At 38.4% G+C, this 20,810-nt stretch overlaps 1 protein-coding gene across 2 annotated transcripts in view; it reads left to right on the forward strand.

Annotated features, from left to right (window-relative positions):
- TMEM50B (transmembrane protein 50B) overlaps positions 1–13,045 on the forward strand; it is a 35,092-nt gene extending 22,047 nt beyond the window's left edge. For both annotated transcript variants that reach the window (XM_029215107.1, XM_029215108.1), the window contains exons 4-7: positions 1,283–1,350; positions 5,329–5,421; positions 8,329–8,386; positions 11,595–13,045. In XM_029215107.1, the coding sequence (XP_029070940.1) occupies positions 1,283–1,350; positions 5,329–5,421; positions 8,329–8,386; positions 11,595–11,640 (265 nt within the window). In that variant the 3' untranslated portion in view covers positions 11,641–13,045. The remainder of the gene's footprint in view (positions 1–1,282; positions 1,351–5,328; positions 5,422–8,328; positions 8,387–11,594) is intronic.
- Positions 13,046–20,810: the final 7,765 nt, after the last annotated feature.

Consider the following 20,810-nt stretch of genomic DNA (forward strand, 5'->3'; position numbering starts at 1 on the left):
GCTTCTTGTAGTCATTGGTATCTTATAATTCATAATATTTTTTCCTTCTTGGCAGTATAAAAAAATAATGGTGCATCTTAAAAATCATTGGCATCTTAGGTTTAATGAAGTATGTTATATTTCTAGATTTTTTAGTAGGAAGTCATCCTTGAATACTCTAATACATTCAACTTTTTTTTAATCCTTTTTAAAATTTATTATTTTTATTGGAGTATAGTTGCTTTACAATATTGTGTTAGTTTATATTGTACAGCAAAGTGAATCAGCTATACGTATACATATATCCTCTCTTTTCCAGATTTCCTTCTCATTTAGGTCACCACAGAGCACTGAGTATCTAATACATTCAACTTTTACCATGGAGTATTATTTTTTTTAAGTGTGTCACTTAACTGTATTTGCCAGTATTGGAGGGAGGGCAGGACTGGCCTTAAATGAGATTGATCTATGACTTTCCTTTTTTATTAAATCATATTTAGGTTTAGCCATTATCTCACTTCATAAAAGAGTTTGGAAGCTTTTCATGGATGTCTTTTTTTTTTTTTTATGGATGTCTTTTAATAATTTTAAAAAATATGTTAAACATTAAGATTACGTAATTTTCTTATACTGTCAGGAGCTTCAAAAAGGTAAATTGTAGAAGATGGAACTAGTTATATTCATTCAGGACGCTTAGAAAAGACAATTCCTGCTACAAATATACCCGCTCTAACAAGAATGGAAAGAGAAGCTGAATAAAGTAGGCCTATTTATTATACCAAATGTTCTCTGAATTTGAGAAATGGATGAGAGAAAATCACTTGACTTTTAACACAAAGAGAAACTTTTGAACTCTTGGTTATAATGAGAACCTTAAAATGGGGTAACTCATGGTGGGTCATTCATGTATAAATATAAAATAAAATAGACAAAGAACTCAGAAAATTGGTCTCTTTCATAATCTTTGGAGACAAGTGATAGTAATCCCTTAAAATTAAGTATGTTTTTGTTTGATGTTATTATAGATGGAAATGTTTTCTTAATTTTGTTTTCAACATATTTATTACCAATATATAGAAAACATTGATATTTTTAAAAAATTAAGTATGTTTTCTGGGTGTACTTTAGGAAAATAAGACTAGCATAGTATTTCTATCCACTAGGGTATTTAAATTAAAAGATAATGTTCAGTTTTTCAGATACTGGCTTTAGATAAGAAATGCTTCCCTTCTAAATGATATATAAATATCTCTGAATATTTTAGCAGCATGAAAGCTTATTAGATGATTTTGTATTGTTCTAGGATAAATGCCGTGTCCAATGCTCAGGTGAGAGGTGACAGCTATGAAAGCGGCTGTTTAGGAAGAACAGGTAAGGGCACTTTGAGTTGTTAATGTATGCTGGCAAAAGAGGGATTTACCAGCAGAAAAAACAAAGCCTCTAGTGAGTCTTTATTTAGGGATGATTAATGATTATGTAGGATTTTAAAAAATTTACTTTTAAAAAAAGTTTCTGTGTTATTTAAAACTTTAAGAAAGTTAAAGTTACTGCCAGAGGTTACTGGTTTTTGTCATGTTATATTGCCCATAGTATATAGATAAAATGTAACCATGCAAAATCAATGGATCTTGACTGTTCCTGTGTTAATGACGGATTTATTCTTATCCCAAATGTTGGCCAATAGTATTACTTACAAGATGGCTGACCGTGATTACTGAACAGCAAAGTATGGACACATTAAGAGATCAAACCTAGGACTGCAGTGTTTTTCACATTCAGTTCTGATCACCTGAGTAACCACCCATAGGCTACAACAGAAGTATTTTGAAGAAACACGCTGTTTGTTTACATATACATATTTTTTTGAGTTTGAATTTTTTTTGGTTTGTCATCCAACAGTATTTTCCTTTTGTTCAGATTATAACACATTCTATTAGAATCCAGGGGTTTGTTTTCAGTGGAATTTCCATGCTGTATATAAAAAGCTCAGGACTAGACATTCTATTTCCAGCCTTTAAGGACTAAGAGGGGTGACTTGTGGTTATAGCAGGAATTTGGAGTAGGTGGGGGAGGAAGTTTGAAGGATGGTTAAGAATAATAGCAAGTACTTGTAGAATACTTAGTGTGTACCAAAGACTGTCCTGAATGCTCTACACATATTAACTCAATTAATTGTCACAGTAGTCCTATAAGGTAACCACTCTTGTCCTCAGTTTTAGATTAAGGAACTAAGGCACAGAGAGCTTAAGTAACTTGTCCAAAGTCATAAAGCAAATGAGTGGTGGGACCAGGATTTGAACACTGACAGTCTGGTTCCAGAGCCCATGCTCTTGGCCACCATGCTATGTTTGTATCCAGTCGAGAATCATTTAGTCTCTTTGTCTACAGTATCATATATATATATATATTTGTCAGTGTATTTGAGGATAACTTATATAAAATATAAAATAAAATTCAATTTAAAGCGTACAGGTCGATGAGTTTTGACAAATGTATACAGTTGTGTAACTGCCACTACAATCATGTTATAGAATATTTCCATTACTCCGGAAAGTTCCCTCATATCTCTTTGTAGTTAATCCCCTTTCCCCCACCTCCTGGCCACCACTCATCTGCTTTCTATCACTGTAGTTTTGCCTTTTCTAGAATCTCATATAAATGGAATCATAAAGTATCATAAGACATTAAACCAAATCAAGGAGCTGACGAGCTTAGCTTTAAAAAAAAATGCTTTTTTTTGTAAGAACACTAAACATGAGATTTCCTTTCAACACAATTTTAAATGCACAATACCATATTGCTAACTATAGGCACAGTGTCGTACAGCAGCTCTCTAGAGCTTATTCATCTTGTGTAGCTGAAACTTTATACTCGTTGAACAGCAACTCCCACTTCCCCCTCTCCTAGCTCCTGGCAACCACTACTGTACCCTCTGTTTCTATGAATTTGACTCTCTTAGATACCTCGCATAAGGGGAATGGGCCTTAAAAAAGAAGGAAATCCTGCCATATGTGACAACAGAGGTGAACCTGTAGGACATTATGCTAAGTGAAATAAGCCAGTTACAGGGGGACAAATTAGCTTTCTTTTGTACCTGACGCTTTAAATGCTGACGCACATTTTATAAGTTCACTTCCATTGTGATCCTTGAAGAATTGGAGAGGATGGGAATAGTGATAAATGACAGATGAACCTAAGTTAAAAGTGCATTGTGTGTGTCTGTGCATGCATGTTTACACACACATGCATGCCTTGTGCCCCAGCTTCAGCAGGTAATGTCAGGAATGAGTGAGAATAAAAAAGCATGTATTAGCAAGTGATGTTGTGCATAGAGCACACATTAACGTATTTGATCATTTTTCTTTCAGAAATATTCCACAGGCATTGCTGTGGATTATGTTACTATTATCTATTTTCTGTAGAAAATTTCATTGTAACTTACCCAAAACTTTTTAGCTTAAAGGTAGAACTTGTATGTGCCTTGGGTCTGTCTGGTTCCAAAGCCCATACTTTTTACTCTCAGTAGTGACTATAACATTTTATTCCATGATTATTTCTTACCCAGTTAAAATTCACAGTTTACGTCAGTCTACATTTATACGTGGTACCTTTAGTGCAGGTTCTGTCTAGTGCTTCAGAAATTCAGGGCAAACTATCTTGTAGGCATGCTCAGCTCTTGCCACACTAAGCTTTCATACTACTTAAATGGTTTGTGTGTAATTTATTCCCATTTAATTCCCAGAGGAATTTGCAGGAAAGTGTTATTAACGTAATAAATATACTACAAATGGAACTGTTAAATAAGAAGGAACAGGAACTAGGTAGAAAGAAGATCATGTATTGATACTTAGACTCTAAGACAAAATGGATACTCTTAATTATTAACCTTGACTCTGAGCTTCCTGGTAGTCAAAGCAAAAAAGGGAAAACGTTACAGTTTTTTATTTTTTCCTAAACAAAAGTGTACTCTTTTTTCAAGGGAAGTTTTTTTCTTGTTCAGTTTTGTTAAAAAATTTTTGTGTGGTCATATATAAAGGACATGAAGGAAAATAATTACAAGGATTTTTGATACTTCCTTTCATTCACTTTAGGTAAAAGCTGTGATTGAATTTGGAGGATGTTTTCCTCCAAGGAAGTAAACATTGTTGTATATTTCTGGAGATCTGCTTAGTATTATAATAAAACTTAGATAACCTAGGGACCCATTTCTCTCAAATATAGCTGTTCTACTCATTCTGAGCTTTGAGCTTCCTGTATATCTGGTGTCTAAAATATATGAATTTCTGTTCAGTTAGTAACAGAATATCTGAAATTGAGGCAAATTTAGCTTTCTATTATGGAAATTGGCTTGGATTTTATTTTCACTTCAGGGGAGCTATATTCCCCTTCCATAGGGTGACAGGCTGTCAATATACTTGTGATCAGGGTCTGGCACAAATGCTAACTTGCTCTCCTAAAAATGTATTGAATCTACTCAGGTGTCCAGATGATCACTTTATTGAGATTCTGTTGTATAACTTCTAAAATTCTATACAGTAGGGGGTTGAAGAGATACTTTTGTCCTTGAACTTTTCAAGGGTATGTGGTACAGTTTGGCTGAATAAGAGAGATTGAATATATGGTTGCTGTTAGTACCATGTTGAGTAGTACCATGATATTAACGTTGATGAAAAGAGGTCATATGGTCCTTATTCATTTGCATTCTCTCATTCCTGTGTGGTAATGGCTATCTGAAATACATTTGCTACTTCTAATAGAGCAATTACTTTGATAATATATTTTTCAGTTAGGGTGTTATTTTTTGTTTGGTTTTTTTTTTGTTTTTTTTTTTTTTGCGGTACGCGGGCGTCTCAGTGTTGTGGCCTCTCCCGTTGCGGAGCACAGGCTCTGGACGCGCAGGCTCAGCGGCCATGGCTTACGGGCCCAGCCACTCCGTGGCATAGTGGGATCCTCCTGGAGCGGGGCACGAACCCGTGTCCCCTGCATCGGCAGGTGGACTCTCAACCACTGCGCCACCAGGGAAGCCCTCGGTTAGGGTTTAATTAATCAATTTAGTCAAATAATTACTTCTGAAGCTTTCCTACTTTAGTTAACTCAGCTGTTAGTTTCTCTAGCCAGTAGAATGGTAACTTACCCTTTTTCCCTTTCCAAGTATCGCTTAACACCTTTTAGTTTTAGTTTCTTTTTTTCAATCTTCATTCAGTTAAATGTTTTAGCAGGTGTATATAAATACGTGACTGTCTTTGATAGGCATAGCATATATTAGATGAACAGTGTTCTAGTGTTATGTATTCCTAAGGCATAGAGCTGTAGAAATGAGCAAAATCATAAAACCTGTTTTTCACACAGGTGCTCGAGTTTGGCTCTTCATTGGTTTCATGTTGATGTTTGGGTCACTTATTGCTTCTATGTGGATTCTTTTTGGTGCATATGTTACCCAAAGTAAGTATTTATTCCTCTTTTATTTCATAGGAAAGATTCAGATATGTCCTTTATATTTGGCTTAGTCTGTTAACTCCCCATGGAGTAAAATTTAGTTTAATAATTCAGTTAGCTTGAAGATAAGACTCTGTTTGAAGATATAAATTATTTAATAAAACTTCTCAGTGGGGTCATTTAGTGCAGTGGGATAGCCTCGTTAGGAAATCCAAGCCACTGACAAGACCAGGTAACTCTCAGCTGTCTCTAGAGGTTCTGATTTCCTTCCTTACCCCAGATAGCCAGGATCTATATGAGAGGCCTTTTACTGAGCACTGTAGTGGTAAAAGTGAGAAATCTGTACAGGGCTACAGCCCCTTATACACAATTCTGAAATCCACAAAAGTGCTGAAGATCAGGTTTTTCATAACCAGTTTGGCAGCAAAACCTGACCTAATGATCCAGGGCTCATTATAGTCTTTATTTCATTTAATAAGTATTCAAATGTTTTATTAGAGGAATGTGGTTGTATTTGATTGTGGGATGCTGGTCCAAACATAGTTGGGGGTGCTATGTAATATTATGCCCTGTGTTACTGTTTTTCTTTTTTTTAATAAATTTATTCATTTATTTATTTTTGGCTGCGTTGGGTCTTTGTTGCTGCACGTGGGCTTCCTCTAGTTGCAGGGTGCGGGGGCTACTCTTCGTTGCGGTGCGCAGGCTTCTCATTGCTGTGGCTTCTCTTGTTGCAGAGCACGGGCTCTAGGTGCGTGGGCTTCAGTAATTGTGGCACATGGGCTCAGTAGTTGTGGCTCGCAGGCTCTAGAGCTCAGGCTCAGTAGTTGTGGCGCATGGGCTTAGTTGCTCCGCGGCATGTGGGATCTTCCCGGACCAGGGCTTAAACCCGTGTTCCCTGCATTGGCAGGTGGCTTCTTAACCACTGAGCCACCAGGGAAGTCCCCCTGTGTTACCATTTTTAAATCTGAAAGATCCTGAGTTCCAAAACATACCCTTGCCCCAAGGATTTCAAGGCAAGGCATTGTGGACCCCAGTATCTTTCTGTCCACTGATACATCTTCTCTCAAACCCCAGCCTCTAATTTTTCATTCATAGGTACAAGGGGAGGTTTTTTTTTTAGGGGGCAGAGGTGCTGAGAAGCACTGCCAGTTCACAAGGGGAGTTTTTTAAGTGCAAGACTGAAGACGTGTGTAGCCTTCATGTTGAAACTGGTGATTCAGTGGAGTGAGCTCTTAGTATACCATTCTGAGTTTTGTGACTGTTCCAGTCACCATAGCTTTTCATCACGGGGATGGCGAGAGGTTTTGAAAAGCAGGACCCAGTCTTAGCATGTGCTTCTGGAAGCATCAGAAGAACCTCTTTCACTGGCTCTCTCCCTTCACTCCAAAGACAGGAATAAGTTTCAGATAACAGTTTATTCATCTTCTGATGTCTCTATCTTTGGAATCTCTTCGTCACTCTCCTTAACTGTCACATCTTGTCCTGACCCACAGCTGACCTTTTAATGTCTTGATAGGACCCCTTAAGTATCATAGATTGATCAGTATAAGATTTGGGAATACCTTTGTCTTTCATTTTGTACAAAATAAGTCAGTACAAGAGGACAGTGGTTGCCTAATGTTTAATTAATACTACTCTAAAATGTGTTATTTTAGTTAATTAAAAATACCCTGGAGCACACAGTTCTAGCATGAAGCTTATTTGAGGGAAAGTACTTTTTTTACTTTCTTTCTTTTTTCTGGGGGCTGTGCCACGCAGCTTGGGGGATCTTGGTTCCCCGACCAGAGATGGAACCCATGCCCTTGGTAGTGAGATCGCAGAGTCCTAACCACTGGACCCAGGGAATTCCCTCAGTGGTCGTATCTTAATCTTTAAAGAACTAGTACATACTGAGAAATTTCTCAATTATGGATCTCATCTTCATATTTCTACAGCGTTGCTTGTTACATATACTTTTTAGTTTGTAAACTGACTTCAGAGAGCATTTCTAACACATGTTTCAAATCTTTTACTGTACAGATTTTTCTGGAACTGTTAATAATCATAGCAGCAGCTAACATTTATATAGTACTTTATGAGCCAGGAACTGTTCTGAGCACTATGCACAGTCCACATCTCACACTCTGTGGGGCAGGTGCTGTTACAATGCCCATTTTAGAGATGAGGAAAGTAAGGCATAATGAGGTTAAATAATTTGCCCATGGTCATACATTTAGTCAGTGGTAGAGTTAGGATTCAAATCCAGGGGTATGGCTCAAACTTGGGGCTTTTAACCATGCAGCTATATTGTTTGCTATGATATCAAAGGCTACAAGTTGAATATTTCTTCATCCCAACTAGTATTTTTAATCAACATTGATAGTTTTATAAAAGTCAAATATCCACAAAAATTTGAGTAATTTCCAAATTTTTCTTTTTCCTTCCTATGAAGATAGTGACTGTTTTCTCCAGGAGAATATGATGAATTATAATGATTCTTTTCATATACGTCAGATTCGTGCAATAAAACTCCTGAATTCATGAAAGAAAATAGAATGAACAGACTGTTACATCATGAAAAATTTAATTTGTATCTTTCTAACATTGTGTGTTTCTGTATTGGCCATAGGAAGTGAAGGGGTGAGCTGCTGCTTCCTCGACAGTTCCGATGCAGCTAGAACCATAGCAACTACTTTAGACGAAAAGAAAACCTAATAATTTCATTGTCTTTTGTCCAGAGTGAGAGTAATCCTTTGTTTTGGGAGAATGAGATTGTCATTTTCTTACTTCAGTTTCATTGTGGATTTCTTAAAGTTAATGAATAATAGTAGTGTTTTATAATATACAGAGCATGTCATTATGAATGGCATGAATACTTAGTTACTGCCATTTGCCTTTTGTAATTATCTGATCTGTTTTACTTTGTGTGTGCAGATACTGATGTTTATCCAGGACTAGCTGTGTTTTTTCAAAATGCACTTATATTTTTTAGGTAAGTTGCCTAATTTTTTAACTATACACCTATAACATTTATAGAAACATCATCTTTATTATAAAAGCAGCATAGGCACTGGAACATGTATAAATCTCTTGGATTAGTTACAATGTATAGCAATTCTTTTAAAAGGTGAAAATTCTACTATTGCATAAAAGCGTACACAAGCCATTTAATTAGGGGCCCTGCTATGTGCCAAGACCTCAGCTAGATGCTTTATATATGTTACCTTTTAAATTCCCACTTAATTATCTTAAGTATGTAAAACAGGTGGTGCTCCCATTTTATACATGAGGAAATAAGACTCAGAGCTTACTTAAGGCCGCTTAGCTAGCAAACACAGAACGGGGATTTGAACCCAGACTGCTGCTTCCATAGCCTGTGTTTTGTTAAGAAACCATATCATGTACCTTTAATAAAATAAGAAAAAAAGAAATTAGAATTAATACATACTATGCATGTCATATACAAAACCTGGTTGGTGAATTGGATTTTGTATTAAGTTTTTAAGATAACTTAAAGCAAGTATAAAAATAAAAGAATATCAAAAGTATTTTTTAGGGGCAATCTTCTAAAAAGCTTCCAAAATGAGGCCCTGTAGCCTTTGCTTTCCAGAATGAAATGTCTTTTGGTGTAAAGATAGGTATTTTAGGCGTCATTTATAAAATTATATCCCTTACCCCATACCCCTCTCACAAAAGCATTAAGATCTAAGCCTTGAAGAAATTTGTTTTTGTCATTGATTTTAAGCAATTTGATTATGATGTGCTGTGGTGTAGTTTTCTTCATATTTCTTCTGTCTGGGGTTCATTGAGTTGCTTGGATCTGTGGATTTATAGTTTTCATCAAACTGGGAATCTTTTCAGACATTATTTCTTCAGATATTTTTTTCTGTCCACCCTGCCCTTCTGGCTTCCAATTACATGTATATTAGGCTGTGGGAAGTCATCCCACAGCTCACTGGTGCTTAGTTCTTTTCATGTTTTTTTTTGCCCTACCTCTCCACCCCTACTCTTACCCATTGCTCCATCAAGTATACTCTTTTCTTGTTTTCTCTCTGTATTTCATTTGGGATAGTTAAAGATTGTTATATCTTTAAGTTCACTAATCTCTACCTCTGTCATGTCTAATCTGCTATGACTCCCATCCAGTATGTTTTTCATCTTAGACATTGTATTTTTCATCTCTATTAGCTTGATTTTTTAAAAACAATTTCCACGTCTCTCCCTAACATACTTATGCTTTCCTCTGCCTTCTTGAACGTATGAAGTATGTTTATAACTATTTCAGTGGCCTTGTCTAATTGTGTCAATTCTTAGTCTGTTCCTATTGATTATTTCTACTTATTTTTTTCATTCTGGATCTCTTTTCCCCTGTTTGCTTCTTTGCATGAAGCTCATTGGGGGCTGGACTTTGTGGTATTCCTTTAAATGCTTTTGAGCTTTGTTCTGGATGCAGCTCAGTCACTTGGAAACAGTTCAATCCTTTCAAGTCTTGCTTTTAAGCTTCGTTAGGCAGGACCAAAGCAGCTTTAGTCTGGGATTAATATGTCCCCCTTACTAAGGCAGTACACTTTTGAGTATTCTTCCTGATTCTCCATGTAGTCTGAGGTTTTGCACTCTGCTATGAGATTCTGAAGTCTTCCCAGCCCTGTGGGAGCTTTGGGAATTGTTCTTTCCAGTGATTCCTGCCCTTTTCTTGGGTAGTTTCCTCACATGCATCTAATGTCAGCACTCGGCAGAAGCCTCAAGGGGAACCCCCTACCGATCTCCTGGGCTCCCCTTCTCTAGTTCTCTGTATCCCGCCTTGCACACTCCAGCCGCTTGGCCTCCCTGAACTCTCAACTCTGTTTCCTCAACTCCGGGAGACCACTGTGCCCTGCCTGGGTTCCCTCTTATTGCACTGTGGCCTTGGACACTCTTGGTTTTGAAAGATGTTCGACAGTTTCTGCTGTCTTGTGATTGTATTTCTTGGCATGTGACTGACAGCCTTCTGGGAATACAGTGAATTTTCATGAAGACACCTTAGGCACTGTTGAGAGATCAAATTTAAATTCAGATTCAGCCATTTATAGTGGTAGAGGAGTCTATATAAATGACAGTTGGATGAACAGAAACCTTGTATGTGTAAAGGCCTGCGCTCACGTGGGCAGTGACCACTGCATCAGCGATGCGCTATGCCCAGAGGGTGGCAAGTTATCCAGCCAGCTGTGTGCTTCCTGTGTGCCAGGCCTTTTCTAAGCACCAGAGTGCACTCCTACTTCTCTGGCCACTCTTCCTCTGTTTCCTTTGCAGGCTGATCCTCCACCCTCTGGCCGCTAACTTTTGAAGTTTCTTAAGGTTCTGTTCTAAGCCTCTTCTCAACTCGTTCTTTCTCTAGGTGAGGTCCTTTTTGCTTGGGACTTCAGTTATTGCCTATATGCCAGTGAGTCACAGCTGTCTATCTCCACGTCTAAACGACATATCCAGATTCTCACTTATCCCCTCTTGGGTGGCTAACATTTCAAATCTACCACCTCCAGCATACCCACAACTCGAACTCACGTTGCCAGAGTATCCCATCTCTCTGCCCCACTCCTTCCGTTATACCTTGCTGAGATAATTCCCACTCTTCTTTTAGATCTCAGTTCAGTCACTACTTCCTCAGGAAAACCTTTTTGACCTCTAACTAGATCAGATCCTTATATTTCCCTCCTTTGGTACCATGTGTGTCATTGAGTTGGAATTTGATTGTCTCCCATTAGTGAGCACATTTGTCTTGTTTTGACTCACAGTCACATTCCCAGTGCTTAACTAGGTGCCTGGTGCCCAGCCAGTACTCTGTACAGTAATTATTTGTTAAATGAACGAAGAATTTCAACATGGTCTGTTAGGATGCTTCAGTGTTTGTAGCTCAGACATTGTAGGATCGTAGAGATGTGAGTGGCCCTCATGCCGGCTACTATGAGAAATGCCCCCTTTCCTTACAAGTGACCTATCTAGTAACTTCAGGCTTTAAGAAAAGATATTCAATTAAGCTCAACCATCAAGGTCAACAAACTGCTTTATAAAACAAGAAAATTCAGACCAACACCACCACAATCTTTAATTTTAGAAATTGATACAAAGGGATCAGTGAGGGACCCATCAAAGCATATTTAGAAAATAAATTCTCTTCTGCGTTTCTATGTGATCTTACCTCATGATTTATTTTAATATCTTTCTAGCACTCTGATCTATAAATTTGGAAGAACTGAAGAGCTATGGACCTGAGATCACTTCTCAAATCACATTTTCCTTTTGTTATATTCTATTTGTAGATAAGTTTTTATCTCTCAATATAATTTACACATTGCCAAATGGAATAGATTGTACATTAAATGTTTTGTTTCTTTACACTTTTATGCTCTGAGTTTTGAAATAGTTTTATGAAATTTCTGTCCTTTTTTTTTCATTGAATAGATTGTTAATATGTACATAGTATAAGACTATATAGATGAGATGATCTGTGTCGGTTTTTTTATTCTTGAAGACTTAAAGCTTAATCTGTTCCCTGAGCCAGGGTTGTATCATCATCTAATTGTAAAGTTAACTACTTTGTCTCAGTATCTCTAATTTTCAAAATGTGCAGAAAATACAGCTCCATATACCTGAAATAAGCGCTGAGCCATTAAAAAAGGTATTTCAGCAAGTTGTAATTTATTTTGGCTTAAAAATGAGATTTCTTTTTAAAGGAAAAATGTTTGTTCTTATGTATAAAGTGGACTTTTATATGAAGATTTTTTTAAAATGCCTGAAGGACTAGTTTGAAAGCCTCTTTTAAAAACAATTCCTCTCATATGACTTTATTTCAGAAGGGTTAATACATGATCAGATAAGCTCAGTTTTATATTGTTGATGTAAAAAGACTGTAAGGCAGCTCAGCAACGTGCTTCTTACAAAAGCAGCTTAAATGGTTCTCTTTTGACAGCCTACTATTATCTGACATTACAAAATTCTATATCAAGCAAGTTTGAGACAACTGCAGCTTAAAAGCATGAACCATATAACAAAAAGTGGAATAATTAGTTTCAAGATAAAGCACTTCTTCCCAAAGGGGATTATTATGACCTAGTGAAAAATTAGGCGTTTCATCCACTCAATTACTGACTGCAAGTGTCTTTTTGCTCTAGCTCTCAAGCTTTAGGTGAACTCTTCTTGCAGAATACGTCTTTAACCTGAAAGTTCTTACTCCAGTCAAAAACTTCTTTTGCTGGGTTTGAAATACTGTATTTGCACTGAGTGTATTCCCGTGAGAGATTTCAGAGGGATAGTTGGGTCTTTATTTCTACTTTTGCTTTCCTTTGTTATACAGGTTTTTTTTGTGTGTTGCACTTTTTTCCTCCAGAGGGATTTTTCTAGAGCCTTTTGTTGTAAGACAGAATAATATCAGTGGTATTATATGCAGCTTCTAATATAAGCCTTATTTTGCTTAATGTCTCTCCTCTCTGAGGATTTACTGTGCACAGAGTATGAAGCAGTTGTGGAATGCTGTGCCTTTGTCTAGATACCATCTTGTTTAATTCTTTCTTTGTTGTTTTTTCCTCAAAAAAACTGTATCTTGCTTCCAACAAATTTTAAGACTGATTACTTGTTTCCACTCCCTTCTAACCTCTTGCAATAAATATTACTTCTCACACATTGTAGTATTGTTAAATCTGTTGGAGAAAATGAACTATAAAACTGGGTTGGCTGTTCATTTTGCAGTTACTCAAGTGGACCTGGTCAAAGAAGCAGTTTCCTTTTATAAAATAAAGAGAAATATATATATATATTTGGGGGGGGGCGGCGGAGCATGCCATGCGGCTTGTGGGATCCTAGCTCCCTGACCAGGGATCGAACCTGGGCCCTCAGCAGTGAAAGCACGGAGTCCTAACCACTGGACCAGCAGGAAATTTCCAGGAGAACTATATTATACTCAGATTTGTGAAATGCTAATGTGAAGGCTAATGAAGGCCATCCAGAAGGCCTAGTGGCAGTTTTTTCTGTTTTTGACTCTGTCACGAATTTGTTTTAATTGTGAGCAAATCACTTAATTTCCTGTTTGTTTCCTCATTAAAAAAAAAAAAAGATAATGTTAGTATCCACTCCTATCAGACATTGTGAGTTAGAATAGGGTCCTTTGTAATCATTTAAAGATACATGTGATTCCCTTAATATAAAGGTCTCCTGGGGCAGAGTCAAGATGGCAGTGTGGGAAGATGCCGAATTAGCGTCTCCCCACAACTAGGGTGCCTGCCGGCTGCTGATGGGGGACCCTGATGCTCAAGGAGATGGGAGGAACCCCCAAGTGAACCGATAGGGACGTGGGGGCAGAAGGGGGAGGAGAAGTGGAGGCCAGACAGGATCCACGCCCCTGAGCCTGGGGAGTTCAGGAGAGGTAGGCATGAGGGACCCTCTGGGAGGAGTGGAGGGCATTTGCCCCACCCACTCAGGCCCTGGGAGCCCGCTGAGCTCCCAGGCCAGTCCCCTGCCCTCCAAGGCCCCCTCCACTCCCCTGCCACATTGGTCCTGGGAGCATAGGAAGGAGGCTGGGGAGATCAGGAGAGGCAGGTGGGAGGAGCCCTCCAGGAGGACCAGGAGAGGAGCGGAGGGTGTTTTCCCCACCCACTCAGGTCCGGGGAGCCTGATGAGCTCCCAGGCTGGTCCCTGCCCTCCAAGCCCCCGCCCCCCTGCCGTTCCCCCTGGCCACATTGGTCCTGGGGGCATAGGAAGGAGGCCGAGGGGAGTTAAGGAGAGGCAGGGGGGAGGGGCGCTCCAGGAGGAGCAGGAGAGGAGCAGAGGGCGATTGCCCTGCCCACTTGGGCCCAGAAAGCTTGCTGGGCTCCCAGGTGAGGTCTCCCGCCATCTGAGACCAGGGGTGGGGGGCACGCCTGGGCCCCTTCTGTTCCTTGAGCCTAAGCCCCACCCCACCCCCAGCCCCCAGGGCCTTTTCCAGCCCTGTGGGTCCTGAGCATTGGCCCTGCCACCGCAGAAACCTCACCCTTGCTTATGCCCTGGCCTCCACAGCCAAGGCCTTTACCCCGTTTTTTTTTTTTTTTTTTTCTTTTTCCTCCTCTTTTTTACTATTGTAGTACTGATATACCTTCCGGTTGTTGATTCGTCATATTTTTATTTTTATATTCTTCCTAAAATATCTGTTAGTTTCCTAGTCTATTTTATTTTTTACTTCATTTTTTTTTTGCTGCCCCAGGTGGCTTGCAGGATGTTGGTTCACGAGCCCAGGGTCAGGCCTAAGCTCCTGCAGTGGGAGCTCCGAGTCCAAACCACTGGACTAACAGAGAACCTCAGACCCGAGGGAATATTCATTGGAGTGAGGTCTCATGGAGTTCCTCATCTCAGCACCAAGACCCAGCTCTACCCAATAGCCTACAATCCCCAGTGTTGGAAGCCTCAGGCCAAACAACCAGTAAGACAGGAACACAATCCCACACATTAAAAACAAAATTGAGGGCTTCCCTGGTGGCACAGTGGTTGAGAATCTGCCTGCTAATGCAGGGGACACGGGTTCGAGCCCTGGTCTGGGAAGATCCCACGTGCCGTGGAGCAACTAGGCCCGTGAGCCACAGCTACTGAGCCTGCGCGTCTGGAGCCTGTGCTTCTCAACAAGAGAGGCTGCGATAGTGAGAGGCCCGCGCAACGCAATGAAGAGTGGCGCCCGCTTGCCACAACTAGAGAAAGCCCTTGCACAGAAACGAAGACCCAACACAGCAAAAAAATTAATAAACTCCTACCCCCAACATCTTTAAAAAATAAATAAATAAATTGAGATGGCAAAAGTGTCACAGATGAAGGAGCAAGGTAAAAACCTACAAGACAAAATAAATGAAGAGGAAATAGTCAATCTACCTGAAAAATAATTCAGAGTAATGATAGTAAAGATGATCCAGAATCTTGGAAATAGAATGGGAGTGTGGATTGAGAAAATAAAAGAAATGTTTAACAAAGATCTAGAAGAACTAAAGAACAAACAAACAGAGATGAACAACACAATAACTGAAATGAAAAATACACTAGAAGGAATCAATAACAGAATAACGGAGGCAGAACGAATAAGTGAGCCGGAAGACAAAATGGTGGAAATAACTGCTGAGGAGAAAAATAAAGAAAAAAGAATGAAAAGAATTGAAGACAATCTCAGAAACCTCTGGGACAACACTAAATGCACCAACATTCGAATTATAGGGGTCCCAGAAGAAGAGAAAAAGAAAGGGTCTGAGAAAATATTTGAAGAGATTATAGTGGAAAACTTCCCTAATATGGGTAAGGAAATACCCAAGTCCAGGAAGCACAGAGAGTCCCATACAGGATAAACGCCAGGAAAAACACACCAAGACACATGTTAATCAAACTAACAAAAATTAAATTCAAAGAAAATATATTAAAAGCAGCAAGGGAAAAACAAAAAATAACACACAAAGGAATCCCCATAAGGTTATCAGCTGATTTTTCAGTGGAAACTCTGCAGGCCAGAAGGGAGTGGCAGGTTATACTTGATGAAAGAGGAAAACCTACAACCAAGATTACTCTACCCAGCAAGGATCTCATTCAGATTCAACAGAGAAGTCAAAAGCTTTTCAAAGAAAAGCTAAGAGAATTCAGTACCACCAAACAACTTTACAACAAATGCTAAAGAAATTTCTCTAAGTGGGAAACACAAGAAAAAGACCCACAAAAACAAACCCAAAACAATTAAGAAAATAGTAATAGGAACATACATATTGATAATAACTTTGAATGTAAGTGGATTAAATGCCCCAACCAAAAGACACAGACTGGCTGAATGGATACAAAAACAAGACCCATATATATGCTGTCTACAAGAGACCCACTTCAGACCTAGGGACACATATAGACTGAAAGTGAAGGGACGGAAAAAGATATTCCATGCAAATGGAAATAAAAAGAAAGTTGGAGTAGCAATACTTGTATCAGATAAAATAGACTTTAAAATACTGTTACAAGAGATAAGGAGGGACACTACATAATGATCAAAGGATCAATCCAAGAAGAAGATATAACAATTATAAATGTTTATGTACCCAACATAGGAGCACCTCAATACATAAGGTAAATGCTAACAGCCATGAAACCACTTACACCAATAGATCATCCAAACAGAAAATATATAAGGAAACACAAGCTTTAAATGACACAATAGACCAGATCTAATTGGTATTTGTAGAACATTCCACCCAAAAGTGGCAGAATACGCTTTCTTCTCAAGTGCACATGGAACATTCTCCAGGATAGATCATATCTTGTGTCACAAATCAAGCCTCAGAAAATTTAAGAAAATTGTAATTGTATTAAGCATCTTTTCTGACCACAACACTATGAGATTGGAAATCAATTACAGGAAACAAACTGTAAAAAACACAATACATGGAGGCTAAACAGTGCACTACTAAATAACCAAGAGATCAGTGAAGAAATCAAAGAAGAAATTAAAAAATACATAGAAACAAATGACAATGAAAACACGATGACCCAAAACCTATGGGAAGCAGCAAAAGCAGTTCTAAGAGGGAAGTTTATAGCAATTCAATCTCACCTCAAGAAACAAGAAAAATCTCAAATAAACAATCTAACTCTACACTTAAAACAACTAGAGAAAGAAGAACAAAGAAAACCCAAAGTCATTAGAGGGAAAGAAATCATAAAGATAAGAGCAGAAATAAATGAAATAGAAATGAAGAAAACAGCAAAGATTAATAAAACTAAAAGCTGGTTCTTTGAGAAGATAAGCAAAATTGATAAACCCTTAGCCAGACTCATCAAGAAAAAAAGGGAGAGGATGCAAATCAATAAAATTAGAAATGAAAAAGGAGAAATCACAACTGACATTGCAGAAATACAATGGATTATAAGAGACTACTACAAACAACTATATGCCAATAAAATGGACAGCCACAAAGAAATGGACAAATTCTTGGAAAGGTACAATGTTCCAAGACTGAACCAGGAAGAATTAGAAAATATAAACAGGCCTATCACAAGTAATGAAATTGAAACCATAATTAAAAATCTTCCAACAAACAAAAGTCCAGGGCCAGATGGTTTCATAGGTGAATTCTATCAAACATTTAGAGAAGAGCTAACACCAATCCTTCTCAAACTCTTCCAAAAAAATTGCAGAGGGAGAAACACTCCCAAATTCATTCTACGAAGCCACCATCACCCTGATACCAAAACCAGAAAAAGATATCACAAAAAAAGAAAATTATAGACCAATACCACTGCTGAACATAGATGCAAAAATCCTGAACAAAATCCTGAACTAGCAAACAGAATCCAACAGCACATTAAAAGGATCATACACCATGATCTAGTGGGATTTATCCCCGGGATGCAAGGATTCTTCAGTATACTCAAATCAATCGATGTGATACACCACAGTAACAAATTAAGGAATAAAAACCATATGATCATCACAGTAGATGCAGAAAAAGCTTTTGACAAAACTCAACGCCCATTTATGATAAAAAACTCTCCAGAAAATGGGCATAGAGGGAACCTACCTCAACATTATAAAGGCCATATACGACAAACCCACAGCAAGCATCATACTCAATGGCGAAAAACTGAAAGCATTTCCTCTAAGATCAGGAACAAGACAAGGATGTCCACTCTCACCACTCTTATTCAACATAGTTTCGGAAGTCCTAGCCATGGCAATCAGAGAAGAAACAGAAATAAAAGGAATACAAATTGGAAGAGAAGTCGTAAAACTCATTATTTGCCGATGACATGATAATATACATAGAAAATCCTAAAGGTGCCACCAGAAAACTACTAGAACTAATCAATGAATTTGGTAAGGTTGCAGGATACAAGCTCAATGCACAGAAATCTCTGGCATTCCTATACACTAACAACAAAAAATCAGAAAGAGAAATTAAGGAAACAGTCCCATTTACCACTGGAACAAAAAGAATAAAATACCTAGGAATAAACCTGCCTAAGGAGGCAAAAGACTTGTACTCAGAAAACTATAAAACACTGATGAAAGAAATCAAAGATGACATAAACAGATGGAGAAATATACAATGTTCTTGGATTGGAAGAATCAATATTGTGAAAATGACTATACTGCCCAAAGCAATCTACAGATTCAATGCAATCCCTATCAAACTACCAATGGCATTCTTCACAGAATTAGAACAAAAAATCTTTCAATTTGTGTGGAAACACAAAAGACCCCGAATAGCCAAAGCAATCTTCAGAAAGAAAAATGGAGTTGGAGGAATCAGGCTCCCCGACTTCAAACAATACCACAAAGCTACAGTAATCGAGACAATACGGTACTGGCACAAAAACAGAAATATAGATCAATGGTATAGTATAGAATGCCCAGAGATAAACCCATGCACGTATGGGCACCTAATTTACGACAAAAGAGGCAAGAACATACAATGGAGAAAAGACAGCCTCTTCAATAAGTGGTGCTGGGAAAACAGGACAGCTACATGTAAAAGAATGAAATTAGAACACTACCTAACACCACACACAAAAATAAACTCCAAATGGATTAGACTTAATTGTAAGACCAGACACTATAAAACTTTTAGAGGAAAACATAGGAAAAACACTCTTTGACATAAACCACAGCAAGATCTTTTTTGACCCACCTCCTAGAGTAACAGAAATAAAAACAAAAATAAACAAATGGGACTTAATGAAACTTAAAAGCTTTTGCACAACAAAGGAAACCATAAACAAGACAAAAAGACAACCCTCAGAATGGGAGAAAATATTTGCAAATGAAACAACAGACAAAGGATTAATCTCCAAAATATACAAATAGCTCATGGAGCTCAATATCAAGAAAACAAACAATCCAGTTAAAAAATGGGCAGAAGACCTAAGTAGATATTTCACCAAGGAAGACATACAGATGGCCAAGAGACATATGAAAAGATGCTCAACATCACTAATTATTAGAGAAATGCAAATCAAAACTACAATGAGGTATCACCACACACTGGTCAAAATGGCCATTATCAAAAAAGCTAGAAACAGTAAATGCTGGAAAGGGTGTGGTGAAAAGGGAACCCTCTTGCACTGTTGGTGGGAATGTAAATTGATACAACCACTGTGGAGAACAGAATGGAAGTTCCTTAAAAAACTAAAAATAGAATTACCATATGACCCAGCAATCCCACTACCTGGCATATACCCTTAGAAAGCCATAATTCAAAAAGAGACATGCACCACAATGTTCATTGCAGCACTATTTACAATAGCCAGGTCATGGAACCAACCTAGATGTCCATCGACAGATGAATGGATAAAGAAGATGTGGCACATTTATACAATGGAATATTACTCAGCCATAAAAAGCAACAAAATTGAGTTATTTGTAGTGAGGTGGATGGACCTAGAGACTGTCATGCAGAGTGAAGTAAGTCAGAAAGAAAAACAAAAACCGTATGCTAACACATATATATGGAATCTTAAAAAAAAAAATGGTACTGATGAACCTAGTTGCAGGGCAGGAATAAAGAGGTAGACATAGAGAATGGACTTGATGATATGGGGTGGGAGGGCGAGGCTGGGGTGAAGTGAGAGCAGCATTGACATACACACTACTGAATATAAAATAGTTGGCTTGTGGGGAGCAGCAGCAGAGCACAGGGAGATCTGGTCTGTGCTTTGCGATGACCTAGAGGGGTGGGATAGGGAGGGTGGGAGGGAGGCTTGAGAGGCAGGGGATATGGGGACATGTGTATGCATATGGCTGATTCGCTTTGTTGTGCAACGGAAACTAACTCGGTATTGTGAAGCAATTATACTCCAATAAAGATATATTAAAAAAAAAAAAAACCAAAACAAGAAACCCCCCCAAACTGCAAAGGATATTATTGGAACAATTGGAGACACTTGAATATAACTGTGTATTGGATAACTAGTAAAAAGAAAAAAACAAACCTTGTTTAATATAGTTGATTCATAAGCTTGAGCTCAAAGCAGCACTATAACATATGCCCTAACGAAGCTTCTAACTCATGCATTTTTTCCGTAAGGCCCATTCCAGTCTTGGGGGTCATTTTACACAGTGAAATCAGTAACAAGGAGAGTAAAAAGGAGAGGGAAACTTAGGTGTGGATGTTGTGATCTTGGGAAAAGCCAGTGGCTAGCCTGACATGCAGAATAGAAAAGATGAGGATGGAGAGAGGAGGAAGAGTATTTCCAGTTGCATTGTTACTGGAGATTTCTGGTGTTGGAGCTGGGATTCTTGGGGGACTATAAATTTAGGTTGATTTGCTTTTCCCTAATTCTGCCACTGCTATTTATTAGCTATGTGACCCCGAGGCTGTTTGTCTTTCTGTAAGTGTGGTTTGAGAATTAACATGAGGGAATGCCTCGTGGTGCCTGGAAACAGTAAGTGATCAATAAAGCTG

The sequence above is a fragment of the Monodon monoceros genome, unplaced genomic scaffold, assembly GCF_005190385.1.
Source record: "Monodon monoceros isolate NGI ecotype Baffin Bay Population unplaced genomic scaffold, NGI_Narwhal_1 Super_Scaffold_11, whole genome shotgun sequence".
Lineage (NCBI taxonomy): Eukaryota > Metazoa > Chordata > Mammalia > Artiodactyla > Monodontidae > Monodon > Monodon monoceros.